We start from the raw sequence: 16,181 nt of genomic DNA on the forward strand, positions 1-16,181 counted from the left end.
ATGCCCACACCAGCAGCGCTGAGGTTTTGTACACTGTGCCGACAAATTCAGGGAGGGCCACAGAACTGGGGTTCCACACACAGCAAAGACACACAGGTTAAAAGGACATGGCCGACAGGGTCCAAAACAAGAGACACTCATGAGCAAAGCAGCAGGAGGGGGGAGCGGAAACGACTCTGGCCAACACGTCCCAACCTGTGCAGCTGCTGTCACGACCCAGAAGCCTAGTTAGCGAATCAGATGGTTCTCTCAGTGCCATCTAATAAATGATCATAAATAACAATGACACTTAGCGCGTCACATATTCAGAGCACCTGCCGACATTAGCTAGGGGAACATGCTCTTGGGCTAGGGGCCTGCATCTGCTCTCGCCCCAGCCAGGCCCACAGGTGGTGCCAGCAGCAGGCGAGGTGGGAAGCCCTGGCAGCATGGCAAGCCTGAGCACTTGGAGCTAGGCATGGACCCAAGGCCTATGATATGTCCAGCTGGTCCACTGGGCCCTCGTCTGCAGCCAGGGTCTAGCATGGACAGGACCAGGGAGCCTAGCTCCAGGACCAGCTCTGTGGCACTGGGAGGTCCTGTCTCCCACTGGGACGGTGCCAAGGGGGTGCGAGCAGAGTCTGGTTTTGATGCCACCTAGAGGAGCCGCTCCAGGCCCTGGGTGTGCAGCAGGGCACTCACCGCACAGCATCAGGCTCTGCTTGGCCGCCTCCCGCACGTCCTCCTTATCGGTTTGGCACAGATACACCAGCTGCTCGATGCTTTCTTTGGCCTGCCGGGAGAGGCCAACACAGCGCTGAGCATGTGCCCATCCTCCATGCCCTGGCTGCACGCTCAACCCCGGGGGGGAGCACTGGGGGAGGGGCAGCACAGACAGGGCTGAGGCCAGGAAGATGGGTAGAAGGTGGGAACAAGGTCCCTGTGGTCCTGTCTCAGTTCTGGCAGAGCAAGGGACACAGGGATCAGTCCCAGTGCTCCACGCTCGCCCCTGCAGGCAGTCGGCCAGGACAGCGTCCCCCATGGGCTGCTCTAGGCCAGCTGTGCCCCCCGCCTCCCATCCTCCCTTAGTGCTGCCGAGGCGACCAGCAGAGGTGGTGGGTGGAGCTGCCTCCTGGCTCCTCCCTGGTGCGGGCACATCTCATGGCTTCTCCTCTGCTCCGGGCTGGGGATAGGCCACCTCCTTGCTGCTGCCTGTGTCCATCAGTCTCGCTGGGGCTCCACTGCCTCCCTCCCTGGTTCCCCTCCCCTACACAGCCACCCACACAGGATGAACTCAGCCCTTGCCCCGGCTCCCTAGACTCCAGCACAAGCGGGAGGCTGCTGCCATTGTGCCTAGGAGGGGAGGCCACTGAGGTCCCTGGGCAGGAGGAGCTGAAATCTGGGCCCAGCCCACCAGCAGCAGGGTACAGGGGGGATCTGGGCAATTTCCCCTCTGCTGCATTGGCCTGGGCCCCATGACATCCCCCATGGACACAGTGGCCCAGCGGCGAGAGGGGCATGGCCTTGGCAGCTGCTCATTGCTATCAACCCCCATGCACACAAGGCGCGGGGGCTGCACTTACCTTGAGACACCCCAGCGCTGCGCAGCTGGCGATTCGCATCTGCGCCTCTTCATCTTCCAGCTGCTCCAAGTACCACACCAGGGCCTGGGGGACACAGACATCAGCACCCCAGGGCTGGGAAGAGCCTCTGAGAGCAGCTGGTACCCCCCCATCCTCCCTCCCCTTGAGCCCCATTCCCAGCCAGGGGTGCGAGGGCCCTGGGGCGCTCACCCGTTCCCGGAAGCGGGGGTTCTCGGCGAGGCTGCGCAGCTGGGCAGACACAGCGCTGACAACTTTGCTGTTGCCCTCAATGAGCAGCGAGCTCATGGCCTTCAGCCCGTCCTTCTTGAGCCGGCTCTCGGGCACTCGCTTCAGCGCCTTCAGCACCACGTCCTGGTCGTCCGAGTTCAGGTTCTGGGCCAGCAGCACTGCAGGGAGGGGGTGTGAGAACAGCCGCAGCACAGCTGGGGGAGTCCTGAGTTCTGGGCTGGGCTAGCCCCTCTGGGAAGGGACGAGCCACACTTGTGCCCTGGGGGCCGGGCTTTCACTCCCACCTGCCTGGCTCACGCAAAGACCAGAGGGACAGGAAGGCAGGTGCCCCGCACCACTGGGAGAGCTGGGTTTGGCAGGGAAGAGCGCGCTCTTGGGGGGCCATATCCCAGCCGCACTGCGTGATCCACGGGCAGAGGAGAACGAGCCAGGGAAGAGGCCTGAGCACACAGGCAGGGGCTGGCAGCCCGCAGGAGCAGCTCAGCCCAGCCCCACTGCACCTTGGGCAGGGATCACAAAGCCACCGCACACAGCCTGGCTCAGTCTTGCCCTGCTCCATCGGCCTGCAAGTGAGCTGGCAGGGGCAGGCGCTAGAGACAGTCTGGTGCCGTCTGCTGCACTGGCGACTAACGACTCAGAGCAGGGGAACCGTGCCAGCGCCCCGCCCGCACCAACGCCGCCCACCCCGGAGCAGGGGAACCGCGCCAGCCCCCGCCCGCACCAGTGCTGGTACCTCCCACCCCAGAGCAGGGGAACCGCGTCAGCACCCCGCCCGCACCAGTGCCGGTACCGCCCACCCCGGAGCAGGGGAACCGCGTCAGCGCCCCGCCCGCACCAGTGCCGGTACCGCCCACCCCGGAGCAGGGGAACCGCGCCACTGCCCGCCCGTGGCAGCGCCGGTACCGCCCACCCCAGAGCAGGGGAACTGTGTCAGCGCCCACCCGCGCCAGCGCTGGTACCTCCCACCCCGGAGCAGGGGAACCGCGCCAGCACCCCGCCCGTGCCAGTGCCCCGCCCGCGCCAGCGCCGGTACCGCCCACCCCGGAGCAGGGGAACCGCGCCAGCGCCCCGCCCACACCAGCGCCGGCACCGCCCACCCCGGAGCAGGGGAACCGCGCCAGTGCCCCGCCCGTGGCAGCGTTGGAGCTATGAGGGGACGTCTATGAGGCTCTGACCTTCCTCAGCCAGCTCCATGATGTAGGCGTCCAGCGTAGACACAGGAAGCGACTCGAAGTAGCTCCAGTACTGGAAGATGGTGAGCTGCTCACCCTGGCTGCTCCCAGGCCGCTTGGGCAGCCGCCGGGCCAGCACATCCTCCACGAGCTTCACGCACACTGCAGGGAGGGCACCGGGTCAGGACCCCTGGGGCAGCCCAGGCACCTCACTGGCACAAAGTCCCAAGGCCCTCTGGGGCGCCCTCTGGCACCAAGACAGCCCCCTCCAGCAGGTTGGTGCTTTGCCACCACTGGCATTTCCTGGAGGGGCGGCGGGGCTAGCCAAAGCAGAGGACTGGGAGGCAGGACTCCCGCGTTCTTTTCTCAGCTCTCAGAGTCGCTCTGAGCCTGGGAGGGGGAGCCAGAGATAGCCAATCGGAGCGGAGCTATTGCCCAGGGCTCGCATCCCTCCCTCTCTGGAGGGGCCCCAAGACTGCACTCACCTGAGTCTGCCAGGCCCAGCTGCCGCTCAGCCATGGGCACTGCATACTGGGCACTGAGCGTGCGCAGGAACCTCTCCACGGGGCAGGTGTAGACATTGGGCTGCTCCACGCAGCGGTCCCAGAAGGCCAGCACGCCCTCTCTCCGGGTGGAAAACTGCACCACTGTGGGCAGAGACACGGTCAAGGCCCTCCACGCCCAGCACGGGGCATGCTGCTGGCATTGCCACCACGGGGCAGGCTTCGCTCACCAGCATTGAGACCGCGACTGTTGGCCAGCCCCAGCCCTCTGACCCAGCACATGCCCTGCAGGCAGTGCCCTGTGGCGCCCATCCATGGGCCTGGGATGGGCCCTGTGCCAGGGCCTTTACCTTCCGCTGCAGCATTGGCCGCCCCCGATTTCTCCTCCGTCAGCTGGCAGACAATCTCCAGCACCTGCGCTTCCCTCATCAGCTTGTCCAGGGCGTACGTCTCCCGGCACCGCAGCGGCCCAAACGTGCCCAGTTTCTGCAAATTACAGACACGTCAGTGCTCCTGGCTGCTCTGCTTGGGGGGCAGGATCAGTGCCTGGGGGTGCCTGCATTGTCCTGCACAGCCCCCAGCATGCCCGTTGGGGAGCTGTCACTGAGCGCAGCATGGCACACCGGGAGCTGGGGTCTTCCCAGGCTCTGCCTGCAGAGTCGGGGGCAGCAGCTGTCATGCCTCATGCAGCCTGCAGCGTCCCTCCGTGTTGGCCACGAGTGAGTCGGTGCTTGGGCTGGCCGGGCTGGCTAAGCGCCAGGGCCACCCCACCCAGGCACGTCAGAGGTTGCCAGCCTGGCGCCCCGGCACCCCCCACTCTGCAGGCACCCTCAGCGAGGCTGCAGCCCCGCGTGCCAGCAGATGCCCCCCGCCACACCACTTCCCATTCCACACACTCACCAGCAGCAGGTGGTTGCAGTTACTGAGGTGCAGGACCACGGCCCTGTCCAGGAACTCATTGCCAGTGCTCATGGGGTCAGAGCTGCCCTCAGAGCCGCTGCACGTGCCGATGTCCTCGGCCGTGGCCTCACAGCCTCCCAAAGCCCCGACCACAGCATGGGCCCCGCCAGCCCTCCTGCAGGAATGGGGGGACAAGTAAAACACATGCCCTCAAAGCAAGGGGACCCCCTCACCTCAGCCACAGGCGCCAACTGCCCTGCCCCGAGGAAGAGCCTCCAGCTCCCAGGGCTGGGGGTTAAATCCTTCCAGTTCTGCTGCAGGTGAACTTGCAACAAAGGAAGGGAAAAAAGAGCCATGGTTTACGTAGGACCTACCCTATTGAGCACCCCGCTGCTGCTGAACCCGCAGGCGATACGCAAGCTCATCCCCACCTCCAACTGCACTGGGGATGGGACAACGGGTGCTGTGCAAACCCTGACGCACAGGCCCAGCCGTGGGGCAGCAGGTCCCTCTGTGCATGGAGAGCCCGGTGGCAGGTGGGGCACTCCAGGGGCTGGCCGCTTGGGGTCACACCTGGGAAGTGATCATGCAAGCCCCTGGAGACGGCCCCTGGCCCTGGGGAGCTCTCACCCTGCTAGAGTGGGTTCTGTCCCTAGGCTCCCAGAGCAGCTCCCATGGGGGCAGCTGACACCCCCCAGTGCACCCAGCCCCTAGTGACTGAGCCCTTCAGGCCCCTTGGGCGGGCAACGCCAGCCCCATTACAGAGAGGCCACACAGCAAGTCCACAGCACAGCCAGGAACAGACCCCAGGAGTCCGGGGCCTCTGTTTTCACCTCCGGTACCAGCTGCCGCCCTGCGAGCACAGAACCCAGGAGTCCGGGGCCTCTGCTCTCATCTCTGGTACCAGCTGCCGCCCTGCGAGCACAGAACCCAGGATCCGGGGCCTCTGCTCTCATCTGTACCAGCTGCCGCCCTGCAAGCACAGAACCCAGGATCCGGGGCCTCTGCTCTCATCGGTACCAGCTGCCGCCCTGCAAGCACAGAACCCAGGGGTCCTGGGCTTCACACTCTCTTCTAACAGTCCCCCAGGCCTCCGAGGAGCATGTTATGCAGCAGCACCCAGAGTGGGAGAGAGCCTGGGTTCAGGGGCCATTGCAAGTCTGACCTGTAGATCCCTGTGGTTTAGAGTGGACAAGGAGCTGGATCCGTTTGGGACCCATTTCTCCTTCCCTCAAAGAGTCAGCCCCCCACATCTTGGAGTGTGGGGGAGCAGGGGACAGCAGCTGGGCCGCAGGCTCCCCTCTTCACCCCAGCTCTGGAAAGCCGGGGGGAGGGGAGGGAAGGAGTGAATACGGACACAGCACTCCAGGTCCCTGACCACTAGGTGGCGCTGCTGCAGCATAACCTGCCAAAGTGCGGCTAGTGGGGACTCGGGGCCCCGGCTCTGCAGCGCCCCTGGTGGCAAAGCCGAGGCTGCGCGCGCCACCTCCACTCCCAGCACCCCCTGCAGCACTCCACGGGCGGAGGAGGCCAGGGCCTTCCCAGGGCACGACACGCTCCACTCGCCCGGGAGCTGCTGCTGAGGGCCAGGCCTGGCCACCGGGGGCGATAGCCAGCAGGCGCTGGGCTTCCTGGGCACATCGAAGGGGATGGGGGCCACAGCAAAACTCTAGGTACCGGGGTGGGGCGGGGGCGACGGGGATCAAACCTGGCGCCTCTCGGTCTGACTCCCTGAGCTCAACGATCATCTCTGCACGCGGCCCAGCCCCTCTTGGGGCGCCTGGCTCACCCCCATGCCGGGAACTGGCCAGGCCAGGAGCCTGGGTCAGTGCCGGGGATCAGACCCCACACAGAGCGACGTTCTGCTGCCCCGCCCCACGCCTCCCCGAGTGGAGGCGGCGAGTGCCAGTGCCCAGGGAGAGACCCCCACCCGGCTCACCGCTCACTCCGGCTGCCCTCCTCCTCCGAACCCTCCGAGTCCTCCATGTCCGAGGTGTTGAGGAAGCTGAAGCTCTCCAGGGCGTGCTCCACCGCCAGGCTGATGCTGGAGGCATGGCTCAGGAAGACGCCCTGCTTGTGCTGTGGGGAAGGCACAGTAAGGGGGGGGGCTGGGCAGGCTTTGTCCCCAGGCCACTGGCCAGCTGCTGCTGCCTGGCATTTGTGCCAGCTAGGACCCGTGCCGTGGCCCCTGGGCCTGGGCTGCTCCACCAGGGGCCCTGGGCACGGCGGGATGATGGGCTGTGGGCACACTGTGGCAGGTGCAGCTGGTTCTAAATGCCACACTCCCTGCCCCACCGCATCTCCTGCCTGTCATCCCTGGGACCTGGCCACGCTCCCCCAACCCCGCTCTCCATGATGTAACCCCTTCTGCTCCCCATCTGACTGGCACACAGGGGCACAGGGCAGGGGAACCGTGACAATAGAGCCCATGAACCAGTGTCCCCATCCCAAGGACATTCGCTGCCCGTGTGGGAAGGGGAGGAGCTGGGCACCGACCTGCATGGTTGCTGTGGGGCTGGCGCCATCCTTGAGACCCTGCCGCTGCCCCCTTACCATGAGGATCTCCTCCAGGCGTTTCAGCTCCCGCTCCAGCAGCTGTAGCTCGGGGAACTGCCCCCGATAGTCGTCCAGGGCCGAGCCCAGCGAGCCGATGGCCTCCTCCAGGCCACAGTCCACAGGCTTGGGCCTTGGCACCTCTGCTGGGCTGGGGGGCGGGAGCCAGGCAGGGGCCAGCCTCCTCCTCTCCTCTGAGACCGGCTGCAGCACCACCGGCTGGCCCGGGGAGACCTCACGTCCCTGCGGCCCCAGAGCTTGGCACACAGCAGCCTCGGCCCGCCCCACCACAGGCTCACAGGCCTTGGCCTGAGAGACGGCCCCACAGGACTCAGCCTCCGGGCCCATGTCCAGCCCTGCCCAGGGCGCTGGCGGGTTTGACGCCTCGGGGAGGGCGTCCGTTTCCAGGAGAGACAGCTCCCTGGTGCTGGGGTCCTGGGGGACTGGTGAAGGCTCCCTGCTGTGGGCGCTGGGGCCCTCCCTGCAATCCACTGCCGCGTCCAGGCTGCTCTCACTGATGTGGCTCAGAGTCCGGGAGTAGGGCACGTGCCCATTGGCCACCATCTCCTTCCTCGCACCCCCTGGCTCCTCCTGCCGGCCGGGCGGCTCGGCTGCGGCGCCCGCCTCCTCTTGCTGGGAGAAAGCGATCTCGATGGCGGGGGCGGAGGCCTGCACCTCAGGCTGTACAATGGGCTTGTGGGAGGCGTGGCGGGCGCTGCCTGACAGCTGGGGGCTAGAGGAATCGTCCGACGACTCCGAGGAGATAGACCAGGCCGTGCCGTTCTCCAGCTCCTCCTGCCGCCGCAGCATGTTCTAGAGAGACACGGCACGTCAGCACGGCCCCTCGCCACCGGCCCCGCCGGGCCCCGCTGCCAGAGACCGCCCCCGCAGCCGCCAGCCATAGCCACCCAGCCCCTGGCCACGCCCTCCCCACGCAGCCGCCAGCCACAGCCACCCAGCCCCTGGCCACGCCCTCCCCACTCAGCCGCCAGCCACAGCCACCCACCTTGCCAACTCCCCACCCAGCCCCTGGCCACGCCCTCCCCACGCATCCGCCAGCCACAGCCACCCAGCCCCTGGCCACGCCCTCCCCACGCATCCGCCAGCCACAGCCACCCAGCTCCTGGCCACGCCCTCCCCACTCAGCCGCCAGCCACACTCACCCACCTTGCCAACTCCCCACCCAGCCCTGGCCGCGCCCTCCCCCCACAGCCAGCAGCCATACCCTCTCAGTCACTGGCCACACCCCTCACGCAGCCTCCAGCCACACCTACCCACCAACCCAACTCCCCACCCAGCTCCTGACCACAATCACCTCCATGCCCACCTGCCATGCCCATCCGCACCCACGGCCATGTCAACTCCCCACCCAGCCCCTGACCAGGCCCACCACGCAGCCACCAGCCACACCCATCCACCATGCCAACTCGCCATCCAGCCCTGACCACAGCCACACCCACCCACCCTGGCCATGCCAACTCCCCCCCAGCCCCTGACCCCCCCCCACACACACACACTACCACCTGCCATGGCCACTCCCCACCACCACCAATCACCTTCACAGCCACCAACATTCCCTCACCAGGGGTTCACGTCAGCCCCACAGCCACTGGCAACCAACAGCCCGCATGGAGCTTTCTCCAGCCTCCCGCCCCCACCGCTGCCAGGGTCCCACACTGGCTCACTGGGGTCCCAGCCACCTCCCACTTCCCCCTCAGCAGCTCCCCTATGCCACTGGTGCCCCAGGCCCCGTCTGCCCCCAGCCTGCTGAGTCTCAGGGTCTGCCAGCTGCCTGGGGACAGGGCAGAGTCGCTGTGAGGACACCAGCCCAGCCCAACTCCATGTCACCCCCAGCCTCCCAGCCAGCTCCCCCCTGGGCAGGGCTGTGGGAGCCAAGGGCTCAGCCTCCTTCAGGCTTGGGACCAAACCAAACCCCCCTGGTGGTGAGGGGAGCGTCCCACTGGCAGGGTCCCGTCCGCAGGTCATTGCTGTGGCCTCCGGGCCAGGGTCCCTGTCACGTCACCTGGGCCCCGACAGACTGGCTGGGAGGAAGAGGCTGGCCGGGGCATAGCTTCCACCCGGCACTGACCAGCACAGCTCCAGGCATTTCAGCACCACGCTGCGAGCCGGGCCGGTCAATGCAGTGTGTACTCTGGTGCCCAGCCTGCACCAGACCCCCACCCCCCAGAGCTGCCCCACAGTCACGATGGAACACGGCAGCCTTGTGCAGACACCTCCCACCCCGGGGAACTTCCCCATGCCGTGAAAGTGCCCACGTTCCCCCAGCACAGGGCCCAGCTTCAGCCCGCACGGAGGGTGAGGCACCATCCCCTGCCCTTGGCCTCCCTCAGCCCTGCTCTGCCAGGCTCTCCACACACCTTATGGACCGGAGCGAACCAGTCCAAGGGCATGGGGAGTGTTAAGGAGGTAAGTGAGCACAGAGAGGGCAAGGGCCCAGGAGTACAAACCCTGCTGTAACTGCTCCACCCCACTCAGAATCCTGGCTGCCAGCTCCTGCTCTGTGCCCTTCCTCCAGCCCCTAACCCCCCCAGCGGGCAGCCCCAGAGCCACCCCAGGTGTGAGCAACGGGTCCCATTGGCAGGGCTGGCATGAAGTACGAGATGGGGCAAGGAAGAGTGGGGCCGGAGGCGTGTCTCACTCTGGGTGCAGACTGGGCTGGAAAGGGCAAGGGGGCAGGGTCTATAACTATGGCAAGCAGCTACTGCACCATCTCTGGCCTGGGGCATCCAGGGCAACCTCAGAGCGAAGGCTTGTCCATGCAGGGAGAGGCTGGCATGGACCTGAACGGGCCTCTGGGGGATGGGGCTTCCCTGACACTCAGATTCCTGCTCAGCCTGCTCAGCCTGGAGCCTACAGGCCAGCCCCCGTACCAGCCCTCCGGCTCAGAGACAGCACACGCCCCAGCTGCTCCGGCCAGGGAGCAGTTTGGGGGCTGGGAATCCCTGTCCGACAGGTTCCCAAAGCCAGGACCTATGGATGGGCTAGTGAGCAGGAGGCAGCCGGGGCTAGTGCTATCTGAGGTGACTAGATCACCCAGGCTAAGCTACGGGCTGGCCCCAGCCAGCGAACTTACACGGCCCCGCTGCGGGCATCTCCCGAGCTGGACCGAGGAGCCCTCGCTGCAGGAGCAGCTCCGAGACAGCTTCTCAAGCAGCGTCTCATGGATGATGTCCAGCAAGGCCCCCATGGGTTTGTCGGAGACCGCCTGTGCCGGGCTCTTGGCCAGAGAGAAGAGGGAGCCGTCAGTGGGGGGAGGGGATCTCGGGGGGCCATTCAGCCGGCTGCTGGGGCTGCCTGTCTACTCCATCTGCCATCCTCAGGGCGCAGCAGCTTTGGCACAAGGGAGAGGGGGCCCTAACAGGATGTCTGCAAATCAATGAAGCAGCAGCCCAGAGGGCCACGTCCCCTTGGAGCTGCCCTGGGCATGGGCCACAGGCAACGCACACAGAGCACAGGGGAGCCCTGCGCTCTCACATGGACACACCACGGCGCTGGGCGCACACGGGCCGAGCGGGACCCTGCTGGCGGCTCAGAGAATGCAGGGGCCCCTCCTGGAGCGCTCTCTGGCCCCCAGCTCCTGAGCAGGGCACACCCCGTCCCGGGCCAGGCACACTCACATAGAAGGCCTGCTCCCGGAGGGAGGGCGTGTCAGGCGGGCTCTGGTTGTAGGTGGAGAATCGCTTGTTGACAGTGGATGCTTTGTTGACCGTGCTGGCAGCTGAGGGCTGATCATCCTTGTCGAAGGGGCTGGGGGTGAGAGCACAGAGGTAAGAGGAGTGGGGTGCTCTGCACTGCAGGCAGGAGGCTGCTGGGCTCAGGACTGGAGCTGGGCTCCCAATCCTCCTGCCCCCCGCAGCGCTGGTGCCCTGTGCCATGGGCAGCACGAGGGAGAGGCAGGGGCTGGTAGCAGCGCTGAGCTCTGACCCTGGCACGGGCACCGAGCTGCAGAAAGCGACAGCAAGCGGGGAAGGGGGAGGGCCAGGCAGGAAGCCCAGGAGAAGGGAGGGAAGCCGGGCAGGCTGCCCGAACGCGCGGGGTTAGCCACAAATGCTGGAGAGCAAAGGAGGTGTGCAGCGCTATGAGTCCCCGGGGCTGCCGATGGGACCCGTGCCCTGCCGGAGGGGCCGTGGGCCAACTGCCCAGGTAGGGGCCTGCCTGCCCAATCTGGATCCCCTGGGCAGTACCATCGGGACAGCGAGCACCCAGCAGGGCCAATGAGCCCCAGGGCAGACAGGGCCACGCTAGCCCAGCTAGCCCCCCCGGCCACACTCCCCTAGGCCACTCACTTCCAGTTCACCTCCAGGCTGAGCTTGATGGTGCCCAGGTCATTGATGTCGACAGCCACCACTTGCGGCAGCGCTGCAAACAGGTCCTTGGTTTCACACGAGACGTTGCCCACCACCACGTGGTTGGCCAGGCTCTTGAGCTCTGTCACCTGGCAGGGGAGAAGGAGGGGCTAAGGCCGGTGCCCGGGAGAGGGGGCGCGTCGGGCAGCCGCCTGTGAGCTGGGGCTGCAGGGTTTTACCCGACGTTTACAGTCAGGTCACTGGAAGCTCCAGACTCTGCCCTTTGCCCCACCCCTGATCCCCGGGATCTAGGCCGCCCATGCTGCCCTGGGGAGAGGCCACACCCACACTGGTGCCCAGGGGCAGCATAGCAGCCGCAGCTCCCAAGGGCTGGGTCTCGGCATGAGCGGCTGCATCCATCCACACAGCAGAGCACGTCGGCGGACTCGAACCTGCCACCTCCGGCAGAGCCCCGTTCGCTGCCTGCCACGGGGCCAGTGTCATGAGCCAGCAGCCGCCAGCTCTGCCAATGGCCGGGCGCTGCACAGCAGGATCCCAGGCCAGGAGTCAGCAGGTACCGGGAGCACTGGATGCCACTAGCAGCTGTTCTGCCCATGCCCACAGCATGGCCTGAGGCCCCCGAGCAGGCTGCAGAGCCCGGGCCCTGGCCCCACGATCACAGGGCGGGGTTGCTTGTTTTGGGGGACGGTACCCACGGCTGGCTCTCCTAGCGCTCAGCTGCTCAGGCATCTCCCGAGGTTACCCCTTGCTGCCCGATGCGGGTGTAACCCTGGGAAAGGGAGGTGCCAAGGTGGCTGTGGCTGGAGAAAGCCAGCGAGGGAGTGAGCGGTAGCTACCTGCCCCCACAAGCCGCGCCAGCCAGAGCCAACAGCACAGCAGCTGGCTCGGAGCCCGGCGAGAGCCGGTCCCTCCGGCGCTGGGATGGGCAGAGCTGGGGCCGCGGTGGCAGCCGAACCCTGCGGCAGCAGCATGTGCCTGGGCGTGAGGTCAGGTACTCGAGTGCTTCCTGCCCGTGAAGCAGATCAGGATGGGGCTGCTTCCCACCCAGCTCCTGGCCCTGCTGTGCTCAGGTGCTGGGATCCCCTGTACCTTGATGGAGAGGAACTCTGTGATGAGGGGCAGGAAGACCATCTCCTCGCTGTCCCACACCTGCTTCCCGTTCCCCTCGATGCGCCCCTTCAGCTTCCAGCGCTGGCGCCCGTACTTCATGAAGATCTGAGGGCGAGAGGAGCACGGGGTGGGTGCCAGGTGGGGCCCAGCCGAGACTCAGCTGGCTCTCGGCCCACACCAGACGCTCCAAGCCAATCCCCTGGCAGGGTCCGACCCACATGTCTCCCTGCAGCAGGGCTTGGAGCGGCAGGTCCCCAGGATGGGGCTCGGCGGCGTGTTCACTCTGTCCCCTAAGGAGAGGGAAGCTGCCCAGGGTTCCCCTCTGCCTCCTGGGAGAATTTCACTGGCTAGTTCTGCCAGCAACCCCATCCCATCCCCTGCTCGCTGACAGCTACAGCTGCATTCCCCACGTACCTCGTACTGGTCCCCAGCACAGAGCCTGGCAAACCCGGCCAGTCCTGCAAGAGAAGCGGGGAAGGGAAGCTTAGAACCAGCTGACACCCCTAGCCCCAGCCCCCGCGGCTGGCACAGGAGTGAGGCCCCTCCCTGCCCCGGAAGAGAAGCCCGTCTCCTAAGCCGCGCGGCTAGAGGAGGATCAAGGCCCCGGGGTTCACCCCCTGCCCTGGGCTCAGTGCTGAGTCCCATGTCCAGGGCCTGCCTGGGCAGGAGGCACGTGGTGCAGCCAGCCAGCCACCTGTGCAGGACCAATACCATGCCCTGGGGAGGTGGCTGGGGGAGCAGGAAGTCCTGGGGGAGCAGGGGATGGGAGCAGGGGCGGAATGGAGTGAGGGGGAAGCAGGGTGTGGGAGGAGGAGCAGGGTGTGGGAGGCAGGGTGTGGAGGGGAGCGGGGGGGGAGTGGAGCAGGGTGGGGGAGGGGTATGTGGAGGGAGCAGGATTGAGGGGAGCAGGGTGGGGGAGCAGGAAGGGAAAGCGGGTGTGGAAGGGGGAGCAAGAAAGGGGGAGCAGGGTCTGGGGGGGAGCAACATTGGGGGGAGCGGGAAAGGGGGAGCAGGGTGTGGGAGAGGGAGTAGGGTGGGGGGAGCAGCAGGGTGAGGGAGAGGGAGCATGGTTGGGGGAGCAGGAAGGGGGAGTGGGAAGGGGGGAGCAGGGTTCGGGGGAGCAGGGTTGGGGGGAGTAGGGTCAGGGGAGTGCGGTTTGGGGGAGCAGGAAGGGGGAGGCAGGATGCAGGGGGGAGCAGGGTGGGGGGAGCAGCAGGGTGTGGGGGGAGCAGGTGGGGCAGTGCGAAAAGGGAAGTGGGGTGGGAGAGGGAGAGTGGGGTTGGGGGGAGCAGGAAGGGTGTGGGAGGGGGAGCAGGGTGGGGGGAGCAGGAAGGGGGAACAGGGTGGGGGGAGAAGGGTTTGGGAGGGGGAGCAGGGTTGATGGGAGCGGGGTGGGGAAGTGGGAAAGGGGAGCAGGGTGGGGAAGGGGGAGTGGGTGTGGGAGGGAAAGTGGGGTTTGGGGGAGCAGGAAGGGGGAGGCAGGGTGTGGGAGGGGGAGCAGGATGGGGGGAGTGGGAAGGGGAGCAGGGTGTGGGAGGGGGAGCAGGGTGGGAGAGGGGGAGTGGCATGGGCAGTGGTCTAACAGGCAGGGGAAGGCTCCAGGGCTGGCGGGGAGGGAGGCCATGTGCTGTCTGGGGCTCCAAAGCTGGGGGGGGGGGCATGCCCACCCTGTGCTCTGGGAGGTGGGGGGACATCCAGCACTCTGGGGGGGAAGGGGGAGGGGCAGAGCCTCAGGCTGAAGGGGTTGGCTGGGGACTAGCCTCCCCAAGCTGGTGGTTTACTCACCGCCCATGGGGAGCAGGGTGTGGGGAGGACCGGGGGGGGGCAGTTACCTTTCATCTTGATGTGGAACTCCCCCAGCTGGCTCTCCAGCTCGCTCTCCAGCAGACACATGTTCTGGGGACAGGAGGGACGAGAGCACCCATTAGCCAACGGCTCCAGCCCCCTCCCTGCCCGGCCCCCCCATACCCCGCCGGCCCCCGCTCACCTCGGTGTACTCTTTGTAGCCCTTGCTGGCCTCGGCCAAGCTGTCGCGTGCCTCGCGGCTGCCCGGGGAGGCGGCAGTGTAGGCCTTGACCATGTTGTGGGCCCCATCGCGGAGCCGCCGCTGGATGCAGTACGACTCGTAGAGCTCGTCGATCTGCAAGGAGAGCCGCAGAGCCACGGTGAGGAGCTGGGCGCAGCGCTTGGGGGGCCCTTCCGTACTCCCCTCATTTCCATCTCAACGCCTCCAGGTGCCAGGGCAGCACTGGAGGCGTTGGGGGTCCAAGGGGAGCCCAGGGCAGCACTGGGAGGGCGTAGGAGCCCAGGGCAGCACTGGAGGCGTTGGGGGTCCAAGGGGAGCCCAGGGCAGCACTGGGGGGGCGTAGGAGCCCAGGGCAGCACTGGAGGCGTTGGGGGTCCAAGGGGAGCCCAGGGCAGCACTGGGAGGGCGTAGGAGCCCAGGGCAGCACTGGAGGCGTTGGGGGTCCAAGGGGAGCCCAGGGCAGCACTGGGGGGGCGTAGGAGCCCAGGGCAGCACTGGAGGCGTTGGGGGTCCAAGGGGAGCCCAGGGCAGCACTGGGGGGGCGTAGGAGCCCAGGGCAGCACTGGGGGGGAAGGGGGGGGGCTGTGCCTCACTCAGGGTAATCCCAGTTTTGAGAAGCACTGAAGTATGTCACCCCCACATGCCTACAAGAGCCACATGAGGTGGGGGGCGCCCCCCACCCCGCAGGCAGGTCACCCTTACCTTGCTGGCATGGAACTCCAGCCTCCGCAGGAACCGCTCGATCGACTTGACTTGCTGGAACCGAGCAGGAGGAGAGCAGGTCAGGGGCAGTCAGCAAGGGGCGGCCCCAGGAACACACAGCACAGGCTTCCCCGCTGCTGCGTCCAGGGGCCCGGGGTAGGGCAGGATGGGGAAGCTGAGCTGCCTCCCGCTGGGGCTGGGGTCCCCATGGAGGCCCAGCGCTTAGCCCGAGGATGCCCAGTCTGTAACCGAGAGCACCTTTCTCCCACGTGCGTCAGGCCTTGGCCGCAAGCCAGCCACTAGCTCCCTGTAAAACCATCTGGCCTTCCCAGCAACGAGGGGCGCTGGAGGGGCCATGACCCGGCTAGCTCTCCAGCCACCCAGGGAGGCTTCTGGGAAATGTGGGACCGACAGGCCCTGAATGACCAGGGCACAAACCCAAGCAGAACCACACCCGTGCCGGCCCCCATCGGCCACCACACCAGCGCAGAAGGGGGGCCGTTGCACTCGCCTGTCCAAGGCCCTTTAGCCCAGAGATTCTGCCCATGTGCTCCCCAAAGCCCTCACAGGGCAGAGCACAGTCAGTCGCACGTCAACCCTTGGATGCTGGTGTCTGGATTTCCCTGAGGGCTCCGTACAGGAGAGGCACCGACTGCAACAAGGACTCTGTGCAACGGAGCAGGACACAAGGGGGGAGGTGCCCCATTAGCAGAGCCTGCCCCGTGTTCCCCTGCACCTCAGGCACCGTCCTGCGGCTGATCGCCTCTGGCTAATCCCAGCTGCAGCTGGGAGGCCTGTGTGGGGAGGGGAGCTGACGAGGCCAGTGAGGAGGGCGAATGGGTGATGAGACCTGGGGCTCTGGGAGTGCCCAGTTTGGAGGGGAGGGAGGGGGCCCAAAGAGCAGCGTCAGGAGCTCAGCAAGGGGCCTGCCCCACTGTTCCCCCGTTGGCTCTGGTCAGCACCAGCCCCTTACCTTGTCGAGATCGTAGAGAAAGCCCTAGAGAAAGAGGAAAGGAGAGGGGTGAGAGCACTAGGATCATGCATGGCCCTGCCATAGGACATGCTAGCACCTGGTA

The 16,181-nt window shown here is 66.6% G+C and overlaps 1 protein-coding gene across 5 annotated transcripts in view; it reads right to left on the minus strand.

Moving 5' to 3' along the window:
* The window catches only part of RIPOR1 (RHO family interacting cell polarization regulator 1), a 117,599-nt gene that overhangs the window by 1,002 nt on the left and 100,416 nt on the right, over nucleotides 1-16,181 (minus strand). For 4 of the 5 annotated variants that reach the window (XM_077831002.1, XM_077831000.1, XM_077831001.1 and 1 more), the window contains exons 5-21: nucleotides 16,079-16,102; nucleotides 15,106-15,159; nucleotides 14,365-14,517; nucleotides 14,210-14,273; nucleotides 12,792-12,835; nucleotides 12,357-12,482; nucleotides 11,247-11,395; nucleotides 10,578-10,707; nucleotides 6,940-7,752; nucleotides 6,326-6,465; nucleotides 4,387-4,561; nucleotides 3,837-3,972; nucleotides 3,469-3,630; nucleotides 2,987-3,145; nucleotides 1,773-1,969; nucleotides 1,563-1,646; nucleotides 682-772 (exon numbers count right to left, since the gene is read on the minus strand). In XM_077831002.1, the coding sequence (XP_077687128.1) occupies nucleotides 682-772; nucleotides 1,563-1,646; nucleotides 1,773-1,969; nucleotides 2,987-3,145; nucleotides 3,469-3,630; nucleotides 3,837-3,972; nucleotides 4,387-4,561; nucleotides 6,326-6,465; nucleotides 6,940-7,752; nucleotides 10,578-10,707; nucleotides 11,247-11,395; nucleotides 12,357-12,482; nucleotides 12,792-12,835; nucleotides 14,210-14,273; nucleotides 14,365-14,517; nucleotides 15,106-15,159; nucleotides 16,079-16,102 (2,701 nt within the window). Of the gene's footprint in view, nucleotides 1-195; nucleotides 260-681; nucleotides 773-1,562; nucleotides 1,647-1,772; nucleotides 1,970-2,986; nucleotides 3,146-3,468; nucleotides 3,631-3,836; nucleotides 3,973-4,386; nucleotides 4,562-6,325; nucleotides 6,466-6,939; nucleotides 7,753-10,577; nucleotides 10,708-11,246; nucleotides 11,396-12,356; nucleotides 12,483-12,791; nucleotides 12,836-14,209; nucleotides 14,274-14,364; nucleotides 14,518-15,105; nucleotides 15,160-16,078; nucleotides 16,103-16,181 lie in introns of all 5 variants that reach the window. The other variant, XM_077831003.1, reaches the window with a different exon arrangement.

The sequence above is a fragment of the Eretmochelys imbricata genome, chromosome 12, assembly GCF_965152235.1.
Source record: "Eretmochelys imbricata isolate rEreImb1 chromosome 12, rEreImb1.hap1, whole genome shotgun sequence".
NCBI lineage: Eukaryota > Metazoa > Chordata > Testudines > Cheloniidae > Eretmochelys > Eretmochelys imbricata.